Below are 18,165 nucleotides of genomic sequence, written 5' to 3' on the forward strand. Positions count from 1 at the left end.
AAATTTAATATAAACATTTTACTGGCTCATCTTCAATATATAGTTTACTGTATATGTCAACAAATAAACTTTAAGCCGGGCATATATATAACATAACATATTGAAGTTCCTATGTTGAGTTCATGGAGTCTAACAATTTGCAGGAACCGGCTCCATCAATGAATTAGTTTTAGGTATATAGGTATTATGTTTCTTCTGAGCGATATCTTAGCGAATACACTTACCAACTTAGCTAGTGAGTCATATGTACGCACTATCGTATACACTTTTATCGATTTTCGCATGGTATTTTTGGGTATATTTGAATTGGCTTAAGACAGGTATATTGCAATGGTTCATCAGCGGGCACACTAAGTAAAAGAAGTAATAACATTGCGAGAAAAGAAGAAGTGAAAAATTGAGAAAAAGTTTAGAGGAGTGCGAAATGAGTTTTAAAAACTTAATTTAAATTTCAACCGTAACCAGGCACACAGTAAAGTGATTGTATTATTACGAAAATACCGAGATTCGCGTCCTGATTCGCCTCCTTGACGCACACACTCGCACAGACTTGCACACACACGCACACAGTTGCGTCTTTCGTCATCTCTCTCTCGCTCGGTTTTTTTTGTCGCAGCTGCAACGCAAATTCCAAAAAGGATAATTCCCACCGATCTTGCGAGTCCTGCCGTTGACCTGACAGCGAAAATATATCCGCAAAGGTGGGCCCCCAAAAATCAGCTAATCAATATTGATTTTGGTTAGCGGTGTGTCTACTTTTCGGGTGGTCTCTTTTATTGTGTGCAAAATTCTCGGGGATCCAGGATTTGAAAGGATTCTGCACACACACACACCCATGCGAACACAGTGCTCGCTCGAGAAAGTGAACATACATGTGAGGGAAAAATAGAAGCGAAATATGTATATATTTATAAACCATTACACGTACACAGAACACAATTGATTTCATACGAGCACTAAAATTAATTTTCTACATCAACTTCGATTTATTTATTTTAAAACAAGAAATCTATAATTCTAAATATTTGAATTAGATATACAAAGGGCTGGGTGCATTAGGCTTTTTGTTACTTTGGTAATTTCTACGGTGAATGTAGGACTTGGGGTCAGGGGCTCTTACGAAACCTTATAATGTGTAATTAATTCACTCAGAAATAATGTTTCGCATTCCCGGCTGTTCTCTCTCTTGAATGGACACTGTACATACACACCTGATCTATACGTATTTTCTACCTGCAAAGGAAATTTCCCCGGCACATTATGTAAAACGATTTCCCTACTTGCTTTCAGATGTTGACCAAAGGAAATTCAAAGATCTAGGAACCTCGACACGGATAGCATGTTCAGTCCCATCAAAAAGATATTTACGTACATACAAAAAAATGCGAGCGGCTCCAATATGTTTAGCCCATCAGGAAACACGGCCGCCGGCCAAAGGGACGGGACTCCCAGCTTAGGTGCCCACGACGAAGGCGATAGGAAGGATCAGCGAAATCAGGATCACAAGGATAATCAGAGGGAGCCTGAACAGCAGCAGCAGCATCAGCTGCAAGTTTTTCCCCACCTGGACGATGATGAGGACGACATCGAGAGGCAGATCAAGACCTCCATAATTGACGCTAGCAAGGTGCACGCAGCGAAAGCCAAGGCGTTGGCTTCTTTACCCATGCCCCTTGAGCAGCTGGATGATGAACTGGCGGACTTTGCCCACGACCCTGCGGATACCGAACTGGAGGAGCAGTTCCTTGAGCTGGAGAACTATCCTAATAATGAGATTATTGTGCTTGGCGATGCTGATCTTAACTCTTCAATAGCTTCCGATGCAGTGTCCGAGGATCCACTGGCAATTGACAACATTCTTGACTCCGCGTCGGTCACAACAAACGAGGAGGTCGACACCAGTGGCGAACTCCTTTGGCTGAAGTTGAACAATGAAACGGAAATAGCCACCAGATCAGCGGAGGTGGCGTCCAACAACCAGGAATCATTGGAGCCTGCCCAGCCCGCTAAAACAAAGGAAGATGAGCTTAGAGATGGTGGGTCAGATTCTGGTCTGGGTAGTGAAACCTCCGCATTACTCAAGGACCAGGCGGAGAAAGAAGCTGAGCCGGAAATCCAGGAAAAGCTGGAGTCCAAGCCCATTAGGTCCAACCTTAAACGGAGACTGGAAGATTCGGAAAGCGATGCTATAGATCTGGTGCCCGACATGTCTGCCCCTCCAGTGGCTGCTCAGAAGCGGACCAAGCGTTCCATCAACTTTGACGAAGTGAAGGTTTTCTACTTTCCCCGACAACAGGGCTTCAGCTGTGTGCCCACGGCTGGCGGATGCACTCTGGGCATGGGTGCAAGGCATATAGCCTTTAAGACGATGACCCTGGCCGAACATGCAGCGGAGTTGAGGCGGGCACATCGCAGCCAGAACCAAGAACTCCAGCCTCGGGGTTCCAGTAGCGACGACAGCGAGGAGTCTGAGGAGGATTACCTAAGCGAGGGTAGTGGCTCCGATGCCGAAGACGGTTCCAATGGCTTCCTACAGCCGGTGACGCCCAAGCAAAGAAGGGCACTGCTGAAAGCAGCGGGCGTGCGCAAGATTGATGCCAGCGAAAAAAGCGAATGCCGCGATATCAGAAACTCCAGGGAAGTGTGCGGCTGCTCCTGCAGGGAGTTTTGCGATCCGGAGACATGTGCCTGTAGCCAGGCTGGTATAAAATGTCAAGTAGATCGGGCCATGTTTCCTTGCGGATGTACTCGCGAAGCTTGTGGCAACACAGTCGGCCGGGTGGAGTTCAATCCCACAAGGGTACGAACCCACTACATTCACACGGTGATGCGGTTGGATCTTGAGCAGCGGCAGGGATCGGTTCAAGGCGTCCAGGGAGGACATCTCCAACCGCAACAGCAGCAGCAGTCGCAACAGACCATTGGCTATTCCCCGGTGGGAACGGCTGCCTCAACATCCGCGTACTTCCTGCAAACGCAATCGAACTACAGCTCCGGCTACGCTTCTCCGGCTTACACGCCCGAGAGCAGCGTGAGCTACTACCAACAACAGCAAGGAGTGCCCACCACGGGCCAGGCGATCCCCCAGCAGCAGCAAGTGCAGAGCCAGAGCTACGCGGGATACGCCCAATTGGATAGTCTGGACTCTGGGCTCTTTGCTAGTGGCTCCAATGCCTCACCATCGTACGGAGAACTATATCAGTCGCTCAGCTATGGCAGCACTCAGGTTGGTTAACATTTGTAATTAGGATTAAATAATCTTTAAATAATCACGGCATAATTATATAAATATTGTATATCGATATGAAGTAAGCTAATCGATTGTCCATCACAGATCACTTCCTATACGGCCGCTTACCAGCAGCATTCATCGTCACCCGCCGTCGCTGTCGCCCCCGGAGCCGCCAGTTCGTGCGCATATAGCTCCTGTGCGGTGCCTTCTGTTCCGCCGTATGGAATTGCAACCACCACCGCCTCCAGCAATGCTCCATACCAGACCACCGCTGTCTCCATGACCGCAGCCTCCACCTCCGCCTCGCCCTCACGACTTGTTGGAAATGCAGTTGGTTCGGCAACAGCCTCGCCCGCCACTGTGGCATCTTCCCCTTCACCAGCCAATGGCAATGAATTTATCAGTTTGAGCACACCGATCGCCAGTTCCTCGCGCCTCTCACAGATTAACGATCTGCTGCAGCACAACCGCAACACCACAGCCGCATTAGTTGCCGTCTCCGAGGGATTGAGCGGTGGAAGGACCTCGTCCAGTGCATCCACCATCGACTCTATCGATACACCGCCCATTGTGGATGACGGGCAGCAGCGAGGATGCATGAGTTTCGAAGCGTTGCCCCCGCCGCTTGTAAATCCAGCGCCCATCGTCGCCGTGGTGGAGAGCAAGCTGCCACCGATGGCTTTGCCAGCGCCACATGCTCCTCCATCAGCCCCTCAGCCACGCCAGCCGCTGGAGCAGCATCATCAGGCCACAAGCGAGTCCTCCTAGATCATCAAATCCGATTTGGACCGGGCGCCTTTTGGGGTTTTATTAGATTTGAAAATATGGGATGATTACTTTGGACAATTCTCAGTGACTATGAATTGAAGACTATTATTTTATCTAAAGCTATTACATTTCTACTTTTTTTTTGTTAATTATCGCTTAGAGAAGATGTCTTCTTATCACAAAGATTTGTACATCACTAATATTCTTCCGCCGATTTACTCTTGTTGTTTACTTAAGACTTTTATTCTGTTAATTTATACCACTAATATTTCGCCGTTTTAAAATTTCTCTAATTTGAATATGAGTATAATATTATTTAAGTTGAAGAATATGTTAAAAGACAGCCATTTTTTTTGCTCATCAAAATTGCACACTGAGTTGCCATAAAGATTTCCTTGAGAATTGTGCAAAGCACACAGAGACCCACCCTTCAATCGAAACCGGAGGAGGCAGCGAGAGAGCTGAGAATAGTTTTTATAGCAATTTTACACAGCAAAAGACTTCATTACGTTTAAGGCGGCGGCGGGCTTGGCTGGAAAAGGAATGGAATGCAAAAGGATAAGCAGGGGCAGGAATCAAAATGGACATCGTTGGCGTCACTCTTCGACTTCAGGAGACCTCTTCAGTAGCGGCAAAAGTCCTCTAATCGGACTTAAGTCGCCTTGTATAAATCATTTTATTGTTAAATTCTAATTAGTCTTTAAGTGCAAACTGTAGTTTAGTTACTTTGTTGCTTAAGTTATGTTCACTTCGCAAAATCAAGTTACCTTCTACTCAATTCTTATTTTGTAATCTAAAACGAACAAATTCAGGAAGGACACTTTTTTTAACGTCGTTACTTGCGTTGCTCCCATGAATTTAATGAGCTGAGAGCCCCAAAAATCTTTCCTTACAATTCTGTGTCAAATCTGATTTAACCCAGCTTAACTGAAATCGCTTGTTAAACGATTTTGTGTTTTGTATTTTGCATTTAGTTACGAAGCCAACTAATTAACTACTGAGTTTTATGGGCCTATTGTAGATTTATCCTCGATTTAGCTGCGTTTAAGTATTCATTTAGCTCTTAAGTTCCTTATTTCTGACCCTTAGCGTATTAGGCCTAATGAACCAACAACACATGGCAGAAAATACAGACAAAAGCAACCACAACACGCAGTACGATGTAGAAATACGTATATGCAACTTGATAACGACAAAAGGAAAATGAAAACGAAAAAATAATTGCAATTATTTAAATAAATATTGAATACAAAATATCAGGATTACCTCGTATGTTTTTGCTTAAGTATAAAAATCTTTGTATTTTTAAGAGAGTTTGTATATTTTCAGTTGCAGATTCAATGTGGTTGTTTTAAGAAGATGCCTCAAACTGAATCAATGTTCTTGGTGATGTATTGATATATTTCAAGTATTTATTAATTACCAAGAGTTCTTCACAGTTCAGACATCAGACATCATACACTACACCGATTTGTCGTCGGATCTCATCGGCTATGGCTGTTAGCTCCAGACTTTCGGCGTGCGTGAATTTCGGACTCTCGAGCAGACGTTTCTCTATGCAGCGACGCACTTCCTCCGCCTCGTATCTCAGTCCGCAGGTGTTCGTGTAGTGGAAGTCAAACTTGGCCCGTGGCAAGGGCCAGGATTCGGGAGGAGCATTAGAACGGCTCACCTGGGTGCAGCACCAGTAGTTGGACAGCTGGAAAGTGTACACAGTAGAGCTACGACAGCTGCATTGATAATCCCCTGATCCAGAGGTCAGATCCGGAAACACACGGAGATAAGCTCACCCTAATCTCGCCTTTGGTGCCCGTGATGACGGCATCGTTCTCCAGATTCTCTAGTCCGGTCACCAAAGCCACCAATCGGCGACCGTCTCCATAGTCCAGCATGAATTCGCTTTGTACATCCACGCGATCCTTGTTGAGCTGCGTTCCGCTGGGCAGGATTTTGACGGGAGACACACCGAAAACAAACTGACCCAGCTGCAAGGCGTAGATGCCAATGTCCATGAGGATCGACCCCCCCAGAGAACGGCTGCACACCCGTTCCATGTGGGCCAAGCGAAAGCCATGCTGGATCTTCACCTGGGTCACCTCCCCAATGACGTCGTTGTTCAGGAGTTCCCGCAGACGCTCGTAGCTGGGAAAGAAGCGTGACCACATGCCTAAAAACCAGAATCAGCTATTAATATTCTACTTTTGCTTAGTTGGCTTTTGGATCTCATTACCCTCCATGAGGAACACTCCCCGCTGCTCGGCCAAGGCGTACAGCTCCTTGGCCTGCTCCAAACCCAAGCACATGGGAGTCTCACAGAGCACATTTTTACCCCTGGCCAGCATGAGATGGACGACGGCATAGTGGAATGGATTCAGGGTGCCCACATACACCACATCCACCTCTCGATCCAGAGCCAGAGCATCGAACCCATCGTAGTGCCTGGGTATTTGATTCCTCTGGGCGAACTCCTGAGCCCGCTGGCCATCTACATCGGCCACGGCCACTACCACATGACGGGACTTCTCCACGGTTCCCAGGGCAGTGACAAAGTCCTGCGTTATCCTGCCCGCTGCCGCGATGCCCCAGTTCAGATTCGCTTGGCTCTGCATTGCGACTTCCGATGTGCTGAATGCTATGTGGGTATCCGTTCTGTTTTCGAGTCAAGTCTCGCGCGGGCCCGTGTCCGGGCAGCTACTGACACCATGATAATGATACTGAGTGCCAGTCCCGAGGGTCTCCTATCAGTCCCTGGCATCTGCATTCATTGCAATTTTCGTATTCCATTGCATTCCGGTTGATAAGGAAGCCAACCCTGGCGCTCTAAATGTTGCATATTTGGACGACGATACTCGGTTTCTATTTAACCTTATAGGACACACATACATGTATGTTCACTATCCTTTTTGCTGGCTTTTATCTGAGAGTCCTCTGAATCATAGTTTTCTAATGCTCAAGCACCACCTGGTTTTTCTATAGTGTTTCCAAACTGATCACAAGGTTTTCCGAATCTATAAAAAGCCCTTGCGATGAAGAACAGCACTACGCAATTGCACTTATCTTATCATCTCTCAGAACTTAGACGAGCCCCTTTTTGACCACTATTTAAAAAACTACGATTATAAAACATTAAAAGTACAGTTGGCTAGAGCACAATAAGTCGAAATGTATAAATATAAGGTTATAATGATAACTAAAAAGGTTCTGGAACGTATAAAAATATTAGTGTAGAAATATATATAACATAAAATAATTATAACTTGGAAAGATTATTATGTATTAGAGATATGAGGGTAGACATAAGAAAAACCGTGAGATAAGAAACCCCTGTGCTTTTTCACCAGCCCCTAAATTAAAAGACTGTATCATGCGGCAAAAACGTGATCGAGAATTCTGCCATGTCAGCCACTTTAGTTACACCCCAGGCAGAGTTCGACCTAGTGGGAATGTCATCGCTGCCGTTTCACAATCAATACATCCCCTTATCGCACTGTTTGCTAATCCTTGATCTATAGTGGGGCATTGAAAAATACAACTGGGGGGGCAAACTTTGTGTAAGACCAGTTAAAAACTTTAAAATATATTGCTTCCTTATAGAATAACTTTATGAAATATATATATTTTGTAAAAAGTTCTGTTTATTATGTTAGGGTTACATGTTTACCTATTAAATCTACATTTACTGCTCATCGTACTTGTTGAGCACACCGATCTGCTTGCGGATGGTGTCCTCGATCTCGGCAAAGAGCAGACTGTCGGCGTAGGTGACGTTCTTGTTTTCCACATCGCCGGCGATGATGGACTGACGCACAGCCTCCGCCTCATAACGCATGGCCTCGGAGTTGGCATAGTTGGTCTCGTACTTGCCCTTGGGTGGCAGCCACTCCTTCTCCTGGCCATCGATGTCGATGAGCTTGTTGGGCGTCCAGAAATCAACCAGCTGGTAGATAACAACATGCAACTTTTAGATTCTGTTCAATCACGATCGATTAGATTACTTACGGTAACTTGTCCTTTGGTGCCCTTGATCACGGCGGTGTTGGACAGCTTCTCCTTGGAGGAGAAGCGCATGCGAGCAGTGCGTCCACCACTGTAGGTCAGAGTGGCGCTCACATCATCGTCGATGCCCTCGGCGTTCAGGGTTCCCTTGGACTCGATCTTCTCTGGTTTCTCCTGGAAGACCCACTGCGAGACCTGAATGGTGTAGATGCCGAGATCGTAGACCACACCGCCTCCCAAATCGCGTTTCCTTTAAGTGATGGTATCCATGAATCAATGTTATTTAACGCATGATCTGTATACTTACTGCAAGCGGTCCACATGGGCCAGAGGGAAGCCAAAGTTGACCTCCACATCCTTGACTTGGCCCAGCTGTCCATTGGAGATGAGCTCCTTAACGCGCTGGTACGAGGGGAAGAATCGCGACCACACGGCCTCCATGAAGAAGCGCTTGTTGGCCTTGGCAGCGGCAAGGATGCCCTCCACCTGCTTCTTGTTCATGGCCAGAGGCTTCTCGCAGAGAACGTGCTTGCCATTGTTCAGCATCAGCACGGCGACCTCGTAGTGCTGGGGATTCAGGGTGCCAATGTAGACCACATCTGGTGGGTTAAATTATATTATCGTTTAGATTATTCCTGAACAGTGCGTTTTATCCTTAAAGCTGTACTCACCGACATCGGTGCTCTTGGCCAGCTCCTCGTAGCTTCCGAGGGCCTTGGGAATGCCGTGCTTGGTGGCGAACTCCTGGGCGCGATCAAGAGCTCGGGCAGCTATAGCCTGAACCTTGTGGTCGCTGGAGGGCAGGGTGCTGAGAGCGATGACGAAGTCCTCGCTAATCTTGCCGGCTGAAGCGATTCCCCAACGGATGAGTTTCGACATGTTGCTGGATTGTGGATCTGGCTGCGAATGAGTGGGAAACCGAGTGGATTGTTAGTTAAATATGGGTGGAATCTACAGAGAGCCCTCCTTATCAGCGATAATGCGAGAGAATAGAAGGCTATATCTCACTTCCACCGGCATTTTATCTCTTTCGAATTGCTTGAATGATAATCGAACAGAAGTTGTAGTTGTGCCATTTCACAATGTTATTGAGTTTGACCTTGTTTGAGTATTACTTGAATTATTCTGGATGCCACCTGTACGAAATTCAAAGCTATCAGTGATCGAACGAGCCCTCCTGTATTGGCCAATAGTTTCCTCATTAAGTAAAAACACTTGTCACGTTCGCAGTGCTACACGGAGATAAAATATAGTTTCGAGAATAATAACACCATGATAACTATTTTGACTCATTAATTTCTGTATTATTTTCTATCAACAATTTGTTAGTTGAAGTTTTACACTTATATCACGATTTTTATCAGTGTAGCGATCAGTTAACATACATATGTATACTGTAGCTATTTACTTTTCTTTTTGCAGCAAATCCATTTTGCATATAAAAAAAACAACCGAGGGGTTAAATGAGCCGGGTATGTGTGTAGTTTGTTTATAACAATAAGTTATAATAACACTTCCAAAATATAATTATAGTTATGCTATTATTGAGCTCCCACACACACATTGGATATAGAAATACCTACGCTGAACTTGTAGCAGAACTAAGCGATAAAACTTTCCACTGTTGTTTTTTATGCGCGACAGTTCTATTTATAAACAATTTCCTGTGCACCCGGCAGGAATAACAATTCAATTCGTTCGATTTACTAGCCAAGTAAGCTTTGGACGCTTAAGGTGGGTGTACCAGCTAAACATGCCGCTGTTTACGTTTCGTGGTGAGTGCCATTGCAAAGAAGAAGACATCAGCTGTTCATTGTTTTGCTCGCAGATTCAAGAGGACAAAATGCTTCGAAAACTATTATTTAACACACAAGTTGTATTAAAACAGCAGCCAACGGTGAGTTTTATTTAACTTCATTAGATATATATGGCTTACCAATTGTTTCTTTCCAGTTACATCACATAAGGCACTTGGCAACGCCGAAGATATTGCAACTTGAACAAATTCACATCGATGAAGCCATCAAGATAGAACCCACGTTATCTATATATTCACCTGAGATCTGGCGAAGGGCCCATCAAACTTTTCAAAATCACGGTTTGGAAACAGTGAATTTCCTTAGAATAGTTACCGGCAACCCTGCGATTCTGAAAAGAACGCCGGACAAAATAATAAGCACCCTAGAAATCTGGAGAGCGTGTCAATTCGGTGAGAATCTACTTCACCTGCTCCTTACGAAATACCCCGAGTTACTGGACGTAAGCGACCACCATCAGTTACTTTCCCACATCGGCTTTCTGAAAAGTCGCGTCTCCACCAGCAAAAATGTGTGGAAGTGTTTGATGAACAGTCCGGATTTGATAGCACAATCCGAAGAATCTGTTGAGGAGAAACTGAACTTCATAATAGACGTGATGCGCATTGAAGTGCCGGAGTTAGTAAAATCAGCAGCCCTGACATTATCCTTCGAGGAGCTGCGTTGTCGCCACGAGTTTCTGGTTCGCTTGGGCCTTTTTAAGCCCCGACCTCCGAAAGCCGATCCAAATGAGCCGACTACGAATCCCAAACTGTATCAGATTACGGACACTTCCGAAAAGAGTTTTGCCACAAAGATATGCCACGTCACCCTGCCTGAATACGAAGCCTTCAAGGATCTCTACGCCAAGGAACTGGAGCAAAAGTCCAGGAGGAAGGAGGAGGATGAGTTCAGCGATGATGATGACTAAATATGTTTATAAATTGTTTCAAACAAATAAAAGCTTTGAAAATAGGAGTTGTTGCTTAAGCTGTTACTTTGTAGCTTTTCTAATGAGACCTTCATTCATAATAACTTATTAACTGAGTTCTCAGCGGAAATGACTTTTATAAATATACGCTCAGTAAAAGTTATCGATGACATATGCAACGAATACCTGTAAGACCATCGATAACAAATCGCACTTAATCTGCAGCTGCAACAAATACAACGTAACGTAACGAGACGCTAGTTTCCATCTCTAAGCAAATACAACGATATTCATAATATCATTCTTTAAACTCGAAAACGCGAGACAAACTAGCAAGCTTTAATTGATTTCATTAGAGAATCAATTAGGCGACACAACCAACTCGCGTTTTTCGAATTGACCTGGCATTTTCCTCCACGGGACCGGCCATAAAACCGATTTATCCACGGGTAGGGTAGAACGGTAACCTAAACCCACAAAAAAAAACAACAAAACATGGAAGTGTGTTAACGACGTAAGTGTCATTTCATCCCGAAATCATTCGGCGTTCAACTAAAATTGCCTGCAAGCATTTTAAGTGATTTTTATTTTGTGATTTTCAATCGTGTGCTTTGTTTGTGTTGCGTTGGTGTGGGTAGGTGCGTGAGTGTGTGGTACGTCGGTGTGAGTGGCTGCGCATGTGTGCGGCAGTGCGAACGAGACGGCGCCACTAGAGTAGCGGTTGTCAAAAACAGCTGATCCGGCCCAGGGGTGTGGGTGCTAAGGGATAGGCGCTCGCGGGGGCGGGGGCAGCACTCACCTGTAAGCTTTCGCTGAAAATTTACGATACAAAAAAAACAGTTTGTCAAATTTCAAGATTCATTCAAAAATGGCAACATCCTCATAAAAGTACTGCAAAACGTACAGTTTTCACACCCTCTCCAGGTGGTTTGTGCACTGCGCCAGAATTTTTCCTCGCTACGAAAATACATACATATGTACATACATATATATTCAGGGTCAGGGTCCTGTGGGCTGTGGAGTAGTTGTATATGTATAAGTGGGAGCTGCTGATATCTACTCATTCAGGTCTAACGATAGTTTACTTTTATTTAGTGTTAAAAATATGTAAAAGAATAAATTCTAAAATAGTTTTTCTTGTTTTAAACAAGTATTCAGTTTGTAATGAAGGTCCAAACTAAAGTTAGATAAATCTAATGAAGTTGAGATATACTGAAGATTAAATAAAGACCTTTATGGTTAACACGACTGCTGATTCAAAACACTATCCGATTATAGCAAAGCCCATATATATATACATATGTACATAGTATAATTTATGAATTTTATGTATGAAAACTAGTTATGATTTGAACAATGTGAAGCTGCATGGATTGAAAACCAACCAACACAGTAGCATTTAAAAAGCTGTCACTATGAAAGTTTCTCCGAAACTAATAAACCAATCATATCCTGCAGGTGCTTCAGGGGGCAACTTTGCTCGAGTCTACCGAATCCACGGAACCCGCGAGCACAGCTTCTGTCCGGAATGCCCCTGAACGATGTGGGCCCCGCCGGTGGTGGATCTTATCCGGAAAATGGAACCAAGCACAAGGTGTCGGGCATGTGGAAAACGGACTCGACGGCCGGCCCCAATTCCGGCGCGGCATCGGCGGGACTATCCATGTTCAACTTGCAGGGCCAAAAGTGGCAGCAGGTCTTCGACATGGAAAAGGTCATCAAGCAGCTGCGAACGGCTGAGAAAACGTATCTGCGTGGTGGAAAAAACTCCACCGCCGGTGGAGATCAACAGGCAAAGGTGCAGGTCCAGCGGCTGCAATCGGCGGACATGGCCTACTATGATCTGGCGCCGAAGTTGGCCAGCCGAGATATAGTACTCTGTAGTTCCTGCTCGGGATGTTATACGAAGGCAGGTTTCCAGCACCACATTGCGCTGCAGCATCCTAGCGTCTGGGAGGCCACATCCAGCAAGGTTAATGCCAATCCAAATGGGACAACCATATCCAGCGACTCTCGTCTCACTGCCACGGAGATTAGCCAGGAGGGCGGCGCTATTGTGCCAAGTTCGCCGACGGACACACTTTCGGCCTCGACGCTATCCAGCTGCTCGAACGGGTCCAGCAGCTCGGCTTCGCTGCAGCATCCAGCTGCTGCGGGTTCATCCAGCACCACCTCGTCCTCGTCTTCGTCGCGTCACAAGAGCAGCAGCAGCAAAAGTAGCAGTTCCTCATCTTCTAAGGGCAGCAGCAGCACTTCCGCCGGAAGTAGGTCGCGTTCCAAGTCGTCAAAGAACCGCCACCACTCCTCGCCAGCTCCGGCCTTGCTGGAGTCCAATCACAAGGAGTCCAAGGGATCAAAGAAGAGTTCGGCCATTGCCGCTCCTCCCATCGTCGCTGCTGTTGTTAAGGAGGAGCCACCATCTGTAGGTGCTGCCCCGGTTGCCATAACCGTGTTCTCCTCCTCCAGCAACTCATCCTGCAGCTTACCGCCCACTCCCACGTTGGGAGCTGCCTCCAGCGAGGTGGCAATGGGGCTCAACTATTCACCTGCCCAGCTTCAGACGGATGCGGAAAAGTTGCCCGAGCTGCAGCCAAAGAAAAAGGTATTTTATAGCAATTTATTCCTATTAACGCAACGAAACGAATACCAATATCTTTCTTACTTAAGTTGAAGGGCTCCAGCGATCATCGAACAAAAGCGGATAAGGAGAAGAACAAAGATAAGTCTCTGGTGAATTCCTATGAGCAGCAGCAAGTGCTCAGCGAGCTGGACCAGGCAGTGTCTTCCATCACGGGAGCGGTTTCCGCCGAGCAGGTGGCACCCGACGAGGAGGAACTGCCCTTACCCAACACCTCCGATGAGAACTCCATTTCGCAGACGCTCGACGAAATGCTGGACAGCAAGTTGATCAACGAGATTTTAAATAACTTCGATGAGAGCGCTCTGGACGCATCGCAACAGCAGTCGCAACAGCAACAGCAGAATGGAGCTCTTTCGCATCCCGCACAGGCCACCAAAAGGCTGCGCTTTGAAGACGGAACCATTGGCGAGGACTACGCCGTCTATCAGCAGCAGTCGGTTCAGCAGGTTTACGGCGAGGAAGAGCATCAGCAGGAGCTGACCACCATCGATGCCATGCAGTTGCAGCAACTGATCTACCAGCAGCAGCAGATGCTTGAGCAGCAGCAGCTGCAAGAGCAACAGCAGCAGCAGCATCAGGATCAGAAGCTTCAGGATCACGAGCAGCAGCGCCAGTTCAGCGTCTACAACGTGCCATCCCTGACGGATGAGGCAATGGTCAATCCCCAGCAACAGCAGCTGGAGGAGCACATGATCCTGCCCAGTATTATATACGAGATCACCGAATCGTCGAATCCCGTTTCCATGCTGGAGCAGAAGGTTTTAGCCGAATTCCTAACCAATGCGGGCTACGAAAACGTGGACGTAAATGTCGTGCAATCGGGCGGCATACAAACCGCCTTGAGTTCTGGAACGGAGGCAAACCAACTGGCGGATGAACTGGGCGACTTTGAGTTCAGTAAACTGGAGACTGTTAGCGACACCGTAAAGACTGTTAAGCTGGAGGCCAAGGCCGCCAGCCAGCCACCCACAACAAATCCTCAAATCAATCATCATCCATCGCTGGCCAATGCCAAATACCATGAGGACAGCTACTTCAATGTGATGATGTACTCCGGGGCGCCTCGTCCCTTGGCCATGAACACGTTTGGCATGGTGAAGCTGCCCCAGGGTCTGGGCGTTACCTTCCGCAAGAATCTGCTGACCACGCGGAAGGCGAACAACAATTTGCTATCCCTGTCGGGCGGTAGCCATCTGGGCGTGGTTGGTCAGCTGGCCCGCACACCGCCGCCGCCCTCGCCCGCGTTAAGCAATGGTTTACCGAGTAAGAATCCCGCTTCGGGCCGAACCATTTACGCTCAGCGTTCGAATGTCATTGCACAAGATCGACTGAGGTGCAATAAGAGGGCACTGGTAGGTGGAAAAGCTGGAGGTGGATCTAGTGGAACGCCGGGAGTCATGACGGCCAAGCGTTTGAATGAGCTGCTAATGGGAAAGGTCAAGAAGGAGGAGAAGCCACCACCGGAAAGCGAGGATGGTGGCGAGCAGCCGACGAAGGACAAGGAACGCGACAAGGAGGAGGATAACAAACTAACGTTCAGTTTCTACGAGAAACGCCGCCGCCTGCTGGCCGGCAAGCAGGAGCAACTCCAGCCTCTCGGCCGCCCCAGCTTCACCCTGCCGCTCCAAAGTAACCACAACGCCAGCCAAAGTCAGAGCCACTCGCCACAGCAGCTCCTCAAGAAGCAGCTGCTCCGCACCTTGTCCGACAGCAGCAGCAACATGAACATCAGCAACATGAACATCAGCAACATGAACAACATCAGCAATCTGAACAGCAGCAACACTCCCAGCGCCAACAGCAATCCTCCCTGGAAGGGGAACAGTTCCAATCCGGGAGGCAACTCCACTCCAACCAGCAGCGACTTGATGCGCGTCTTTGTCTGATTTGATCTGATCTGATTTTAAGTGAAGGTCAGAGCGGCGGACTCGCATCCCTAGTTATATGTTTATACAATACGATACTATTATGTGCAGCCTCTTCTCTAAATGCTAAATTAATTTTGTAATAATTTTTTAAATCAATTCTTCATTTTTTAAAAGTGATAATTAGTTATCGATTAGTTGATTGTATGTAGTTCTCTGTTTAGTCTATGCCCTAAGTTAATTTAACAATTATACACATTATTTTTTACGTGTCTAAGCATTACGCTAGGTACTCGTAAATCATTATTTATACACGCTGTAAACTTTTTAAATACAAGAGCATGCCTAAGTTCAATTATACTTCAGATCGAGCGTTCTTTATCCAACCTTGCGGGAAGCCTTATACTGATGTGCATGAACACAATTAGGTTGATTTGAGAGCAGTAACCGGCGAGCGAAGGAAACCAGCTTGAGTTATCTTCTGCAGTTCAGTTTGGTGGCGATTGCCGGTCAAGAATGTCGCCTCCTCTGCTTCGCTATAAGGGAGTAGTGCTGGCACTTTTGTTCATATCGTTTAGTGGGCATTCGAAGGGCTGCGATGAGGATGAGGAGTTCGAGTGCCTAGAGGATGGCAGGTGCATTCCCATCGAGCGGGTTTGCGATGCCAAACCGGATTGTCTGTATGCCAGCGATGAATCTTTCACTCTCTGCAAGGCCCATCTCTCCGACATGATGGCGGATAAGTACCACTGTGCGACGGGGGCAGCCATTCCGGCCAGATTGGTCTGCAACAACATCGCCGACTGTTCCGACGGATCCGACGAGCTGCCACAGGTGTGTGAAAGTGATCCGGGCGAACTGGAAGAGAAATTCCGAGGCAACTGCACTGGGTAAGAAAAATGGCAATGGTAAATGGTGTTACTCATCACACCCATCTCTATTATGATAGGGATACGGATTTGGAGTGCCTTCCTGGGGAATGTGTGTCCCATTCGGCGAAATGCAACAACGTGATCGACTGCTCCAACGGACGAGATGAATCTCTGGAGATCTGTATGCAGACCTGCGAAGCGGACAAGTGTTTCCAGTGCGCCAACGGAGTTTTGCTAGACAGTAAGGACCTGTGTGACAACAAGATGGACTGCCTGGACGGCTCCGATGAGTTGTCCAATGTTTGTGGGAATGCCGTCAACTGGAAAGAGGTTCCTCCGGCTGCTTGCCACGAGACGGTGGAGCACAGGTTCACCAATAGGACAGTCTTTCAAAAGGGCAACTCACTGCGCTTCGTTTATGCCAATCAAGCGGCGGAAGTTCAGTGCTGGAACTCCGACCGGAAGTCCTGGAACGTTTGCATGAACAATGGCTCCTGGCTCCACGACTTCCCGCCGTGCATCGAGAAAGTGGTCAACAGAAACCCAGACACCAATGGCACTAATGGTTGTCCGATTAACTGGTACAACAACGAGACAATGTTAATAATCAATTGGGATGACGATAGTGAATCCATAGCCTTGCCGCCCATTCAAAATGCAAGAGTGACCTTCAGATGCAACGAGGATCTGACCTTCTTGCCCTACGAGTTTAAGGACAAACCTATCACATGCCAGGCCAATAAAACGTGGATCGAACTGGACTTCCATCCCCGATGTACCAGTAAGTATTTTAATACCCCAGCCTTCAGTTACTTTTTAGTTTCGCATAGTGCTAATGGGTTAATTGAAAATTCCAGATCTTTGCAGTCCACAGCAGATATCCGAGATGTATAGCCTGACACCGAGGTGTTACAATGGCGATAATGGGTCACCGATCAACTGCCAGGACAAGTACTCCCTGGTTCCGAACACCCAGGTCAAATTCGAATGCGCTAGTGGCTTCATCCACCAGACCTCGGATACGATGTCCGTGAAGTGCACAGAGGATGGTGAGTGGGAGGGTCTCCGGGATCTGTGCGAAAATCAGGAGAGGCACTGCAACTACGAGTGCAACCACCGGCTCAACTACTCGGAGGTAACCATGAGCAAAGGAGGCGATGCAACGGATTCACTACAAGCCTCCTGGTTAGTTCCCATTTACAAGTTGAACAGTACCACAACCAAGCACAAGTTTGTGTGTACCGGGAACTTGATCCGCTTGGATATCGTGCTAACCGCAGCCCACTGCCTGAATGTAAGCAATTCCAGGCCGGAGGACTTCTTAGTGGGCCCCTCGGGCAACCTATCCTCCTCCGTGGATCTGAAGTACCTACACAGGGTCAGAAATATAGAGGTGTACGGGTAGGTAAGCCAGAAATTTCGAGGTGACATTTAATATTCACTTAAGGATTCTGAATCACAGCGCCTACAGCAAGGTCAGCCACATATACGACGTTGGGATCGTTGTCCTGGAAAAGCGGATGGATTTTAAGCAGGATCAAAGGATCGTCTGTCTGCCCTACAATGTGGGTTCCCACTTGGATCTAAAGGGCGATGCGATGGTGAGCTCCTGGAACTCCGATGGCTACCTGGCTACGGTCTATGGCCGATTAAGTGAGCCCAAAAATGGTGACCTCAACGTCGTCCTGCATGACGGCTACACTCTGTGCAAAGGTGACAGTGGCAGTGGAGTTATCACCACCTGCGGCTTGGACAACCACAAGTGTCTGGTGGCTGTGGTTAGTCGAAATGTGGGCTCCGGCGACCAAGGTACCTTTTGCAGCAATAACGTGACTGCAGCCACTTTAATATCGCCCCACCTGCAGGATTACATTCAGCAACTCATCAGGAATAACATAAATTGCCCAGAATAGCGTAAAACTTTTCAAAAATACGTTTTAAAATAACGGTCGAAAATGGTTTGAGAACATGCTAACTATATCTGTCGAAGTTTAAAACCTTCTAATCCCTACAGTATGCGGCACAATAATAGATGTCCTAAAATGATGTCTTTGAAAACCTATT

General features: G+C 46.9%; 6 protein-coding genes across 7 annotated transcripts; 4 read left to right on the forward strand and 2 right to left on the reverse strand.

Moving 5' to 3' along the window:
• The first annotated feature begins 335 nt into the window (after window positions 1-335).
• On the forward strand, window positions 336-5,262 carry LOC120443753 (streptococcal hemagglutinin). Its single transcript, XM_039623016.2, has 3 exons — window positions 336-701; window positions 1,291-3,226; window positions 3,335-5,262. Exons 2-3 carry the CDS (start codon window positions 1,340-1,342, stop codon window positions 3,998-4,000), a joined length of 2,553 nt encoding a protein of 850 aa, XP_039478950.1. The 5' UTR covers window positions 336-701; window positions 1,291-1,339; the 3' UTR covers window positions 4,001-5,262.
• A 130-nt stretch (window positions 5,263-5,392) lies between these two features.
• On the reverse strand, window positions 5,393-6,708 carry LOC120443756 (trans-1,2-dihydrobenzene-1,2-diol dehydrogenase). Of its 2 annotated transcripts, none has more exons than XM_039623020.2 (3): window positions 6,231-6,706; window positions 5,791-6,167; window positions 5,393-5,699 (listed from the first exon to the last, which is right to left on the reverse strand). In XM_039623020.2, exons 1-3 carry the CDS (start codon window positions 6,607-6,609, stop codon window positions 5,448-5,450), a joined length of 1,008 nt encoding a protein of 335 aa, XP_039478954.1. In that variant the 5' UTR covers window positions 6,610-6,706; the 3' UTR covers window positions 5,393-5,447. The 2 variants fall into 2 exon arrangements, with proteins under 2 accessions (XP_039478954.1, XP_039478955.1); XM_039623021.2 differs by having other exon boundaries at window positions 5,516-5,721; window positions 6,231-6,708.
• A 907-nt stretch (window positions 6,709-7,615) lies between these two features.
• Window positions 7,616-9,714, reverse strand: LOC120443755 (trans-1,2-dihydrobenzene-1,2-diol dehydrogenase). The gene is made up of 5 exons (XM_039623018.2): window positions 9,580-9,714; window positions 8,668-8,896; window positions 8,304-8,595; window positions 8,000-8,246; window positions 7,616-7,937 (listed from the first exon to the last, which is right to left on the reverse strand). Exons 2-5 carry the CDS (start codon window positions 8,873-8,875, stop codon window positions 7,677-7,679), a joined length of 1,008 nt encoding a protein of 335 aa, XP_039478952.1. The 5' UTR covers window positions 8,876-8,896; window positions 9,580-9,714; the 3' UTR covers window positions 7,616-7,676.
• A 53-nt stretch (window positions 9,715-9,767) lies between these two features.
• On the forward strand, window positions 9,768-10,738 carry LOC120443754. The gene is made up of 2 exons (XM_039623017.1): window positions 9,768-9,893; window positions 9,950-10,738. Exons 1-2 carry the CDS (start codon window positions 9,840-9,842, stop codon window positions 10,721-10,723), a joined length of 828 nt encoding a protein of 275 aa, XP_039478951.1. The 5' UTR covers window positions 9,768-9,839; the 3' UTR covers window positions 10,724-10,738.
• Window positions 10,739-10,758: 20 nt separating this feature from the next.
• Window positions 10,759-15,589, forward strand: LOC120443752 (RNA polymerase II degradation factor 1). The gene is made up of 3 exons (XM_039623015.2): window positions 10,759-11,237; window positions 12,182-13,325; window positions 13,391-15,589. The coding sequence occupies exons 2-3, from the start codon at window positions 12,252-12,254 to the stop codon at window positions 15,248-15,250; spliced, it is 2,934 nt and encodes a 977-aa protein (XP_039478949.1). The 5' UTR covers window positions 10,759-11,237; window positions 12,182-12,251; the 3' UTR covers window positions 15,251-15,589.
• Window positions 15,590-15,702: 113 nt separating this feature from the next.
• LOC120452411 (modular serine protease-like) lies at window positions 15,703-18,096 on the forward strand. The gene is made up of 4 exons (XM_039636633.1): window positions 15,703-16,119; window positions 16,179-16,882; window positions 16,959-17,502; window positions 17,564-18,096. The coding sequence occupies exons 1-4, from the start codon at window positions 15,746-15,748 to the stop codon at window positions 18,012-18,014; spliced, it is 2,073 nt and encodes a 690-aa protein (XP_039492567.1). The 5' UTR covers window positions 15,703-15,745; the 3' UTR covers window positions 18,015-18,096.
• The last annotated feature ends 69 nt before the right edge of the window (window positions 18,097-18,165 follow it).

Source organism: Drosophila santomea, chromosome 2L (assembly GCF_016746245.2).
Source record: "Drosophila santomea strain STO CAGO 1482 chromosome 2L, Prin_Dsan_1.1, whole genome shotgun sequence".
In the NCBI taxonomy this organism is placed as follows: domain Eukaryota; kingdom Metazoa; phylum Arthropoda; class Insecta; order Diptera; family Drosophilidae; genus Drosophila; species Drosophila santomea.

Coding starts and splice junctions, on each gene's coding strand:
- LOC120443754 (XM_039623017.1), top strand. CDS start 9,840: ATGCTTCGAAAACTATTATTTAACACACAAGTTGTATTAAAACAGCAG. Junction 9,894..9,949: donor TATTAAAACAGCAGCCAACG/GTGAGTTTTATT, acceptor GTTTCTTTCCAG/TTACATCACATAAGGCACTT.
- LOC120443756 (XM_039623020.2), bottom strand. CDS start 6,609: ATGCAGAGCCAAGCGAATCTGAACTGGGGCATCGCGGCAGCGGGCAGG. Junction 6,168..6,230: donor GGGAGTGTTCCTCATGGAGG/GTAATGAGATCC, acceptor TCTGGTTTTTAG/GCATGTGGTCACGCTTCTTT. Junction 5,700..5,790: donor GCACCAAAGGCGAGATTAGG/GTGAGCTTATCT, acceptor TACACTTTCCAG/CTGTCCAACTACTGGTGCTG.
- LOC120452411 (XM_039636633.1), top strand. CDS start 15,746: ATGTCGCCTCCTCTGCTTCGCTATAAGGGAGTAGTGCTGGCACTTTTG. Junction 16,120..16,178: donor TTCCGAGGCAACTGCACTGG/GTAAGAAAAATG, acceptor CTATTATGATAG/GGATACGGATTTGGAGTGCC. Junction 16,883..16,958: donor CTTCCATCCCCGATGTACCA/GTAAGTATTTTA, acceptor TGAAAATTCCAG/ATCTTTGCAGTCCACAGCAG.
- LOC120443752 (XM_039623015.2), top strand. CDS start 12,252: ATGCCCCTGAACGATGTGGGCCCCGCCGGTGGTGGATCTTATCCGGAA. Junction 13,326..13,390: donor AGCTGCAGCCAAAGAAAAAG/GTATTTTATAGC, acceptor TTCTTACTTAAG/TTGAAGGGCTCCAGCGATCA.
- LOC120443755 (XM_039623018.2), bottom strand. CDS start 8,875: ATGTCGAAACTCATCCGTTGGGGAATCGCTTCAGCCGGCAAGATTAGC. Junction 8,596..8,667: donor GGCCAAGAGCACCGATGTCG/GTGAGTACAGCT, acceptor TTAACCCACCAG/ATGTGGTCTACATTGGCACC. Junction 8,247..8,303: donor GCCCATGTGGACCGCTTGCA/GTAAGTATACAG, acceptor CATCACTTAAAG/GAAACGCGATTTGGGAGGCG.
- LOC120443753 (XM_039623016.2), top strand. CDS start 1,340: ATGTTCAGTCCCATCAAAAAGATATTTACGTACATACAAAAAAATGCG. Junction 3,227..3,334: donor TCAGCTATGGCAGCACTCAG/GTTGGTTAACAT, acceptor TGTCCATCACAG/ATCACTTCCTATACGGCCGC.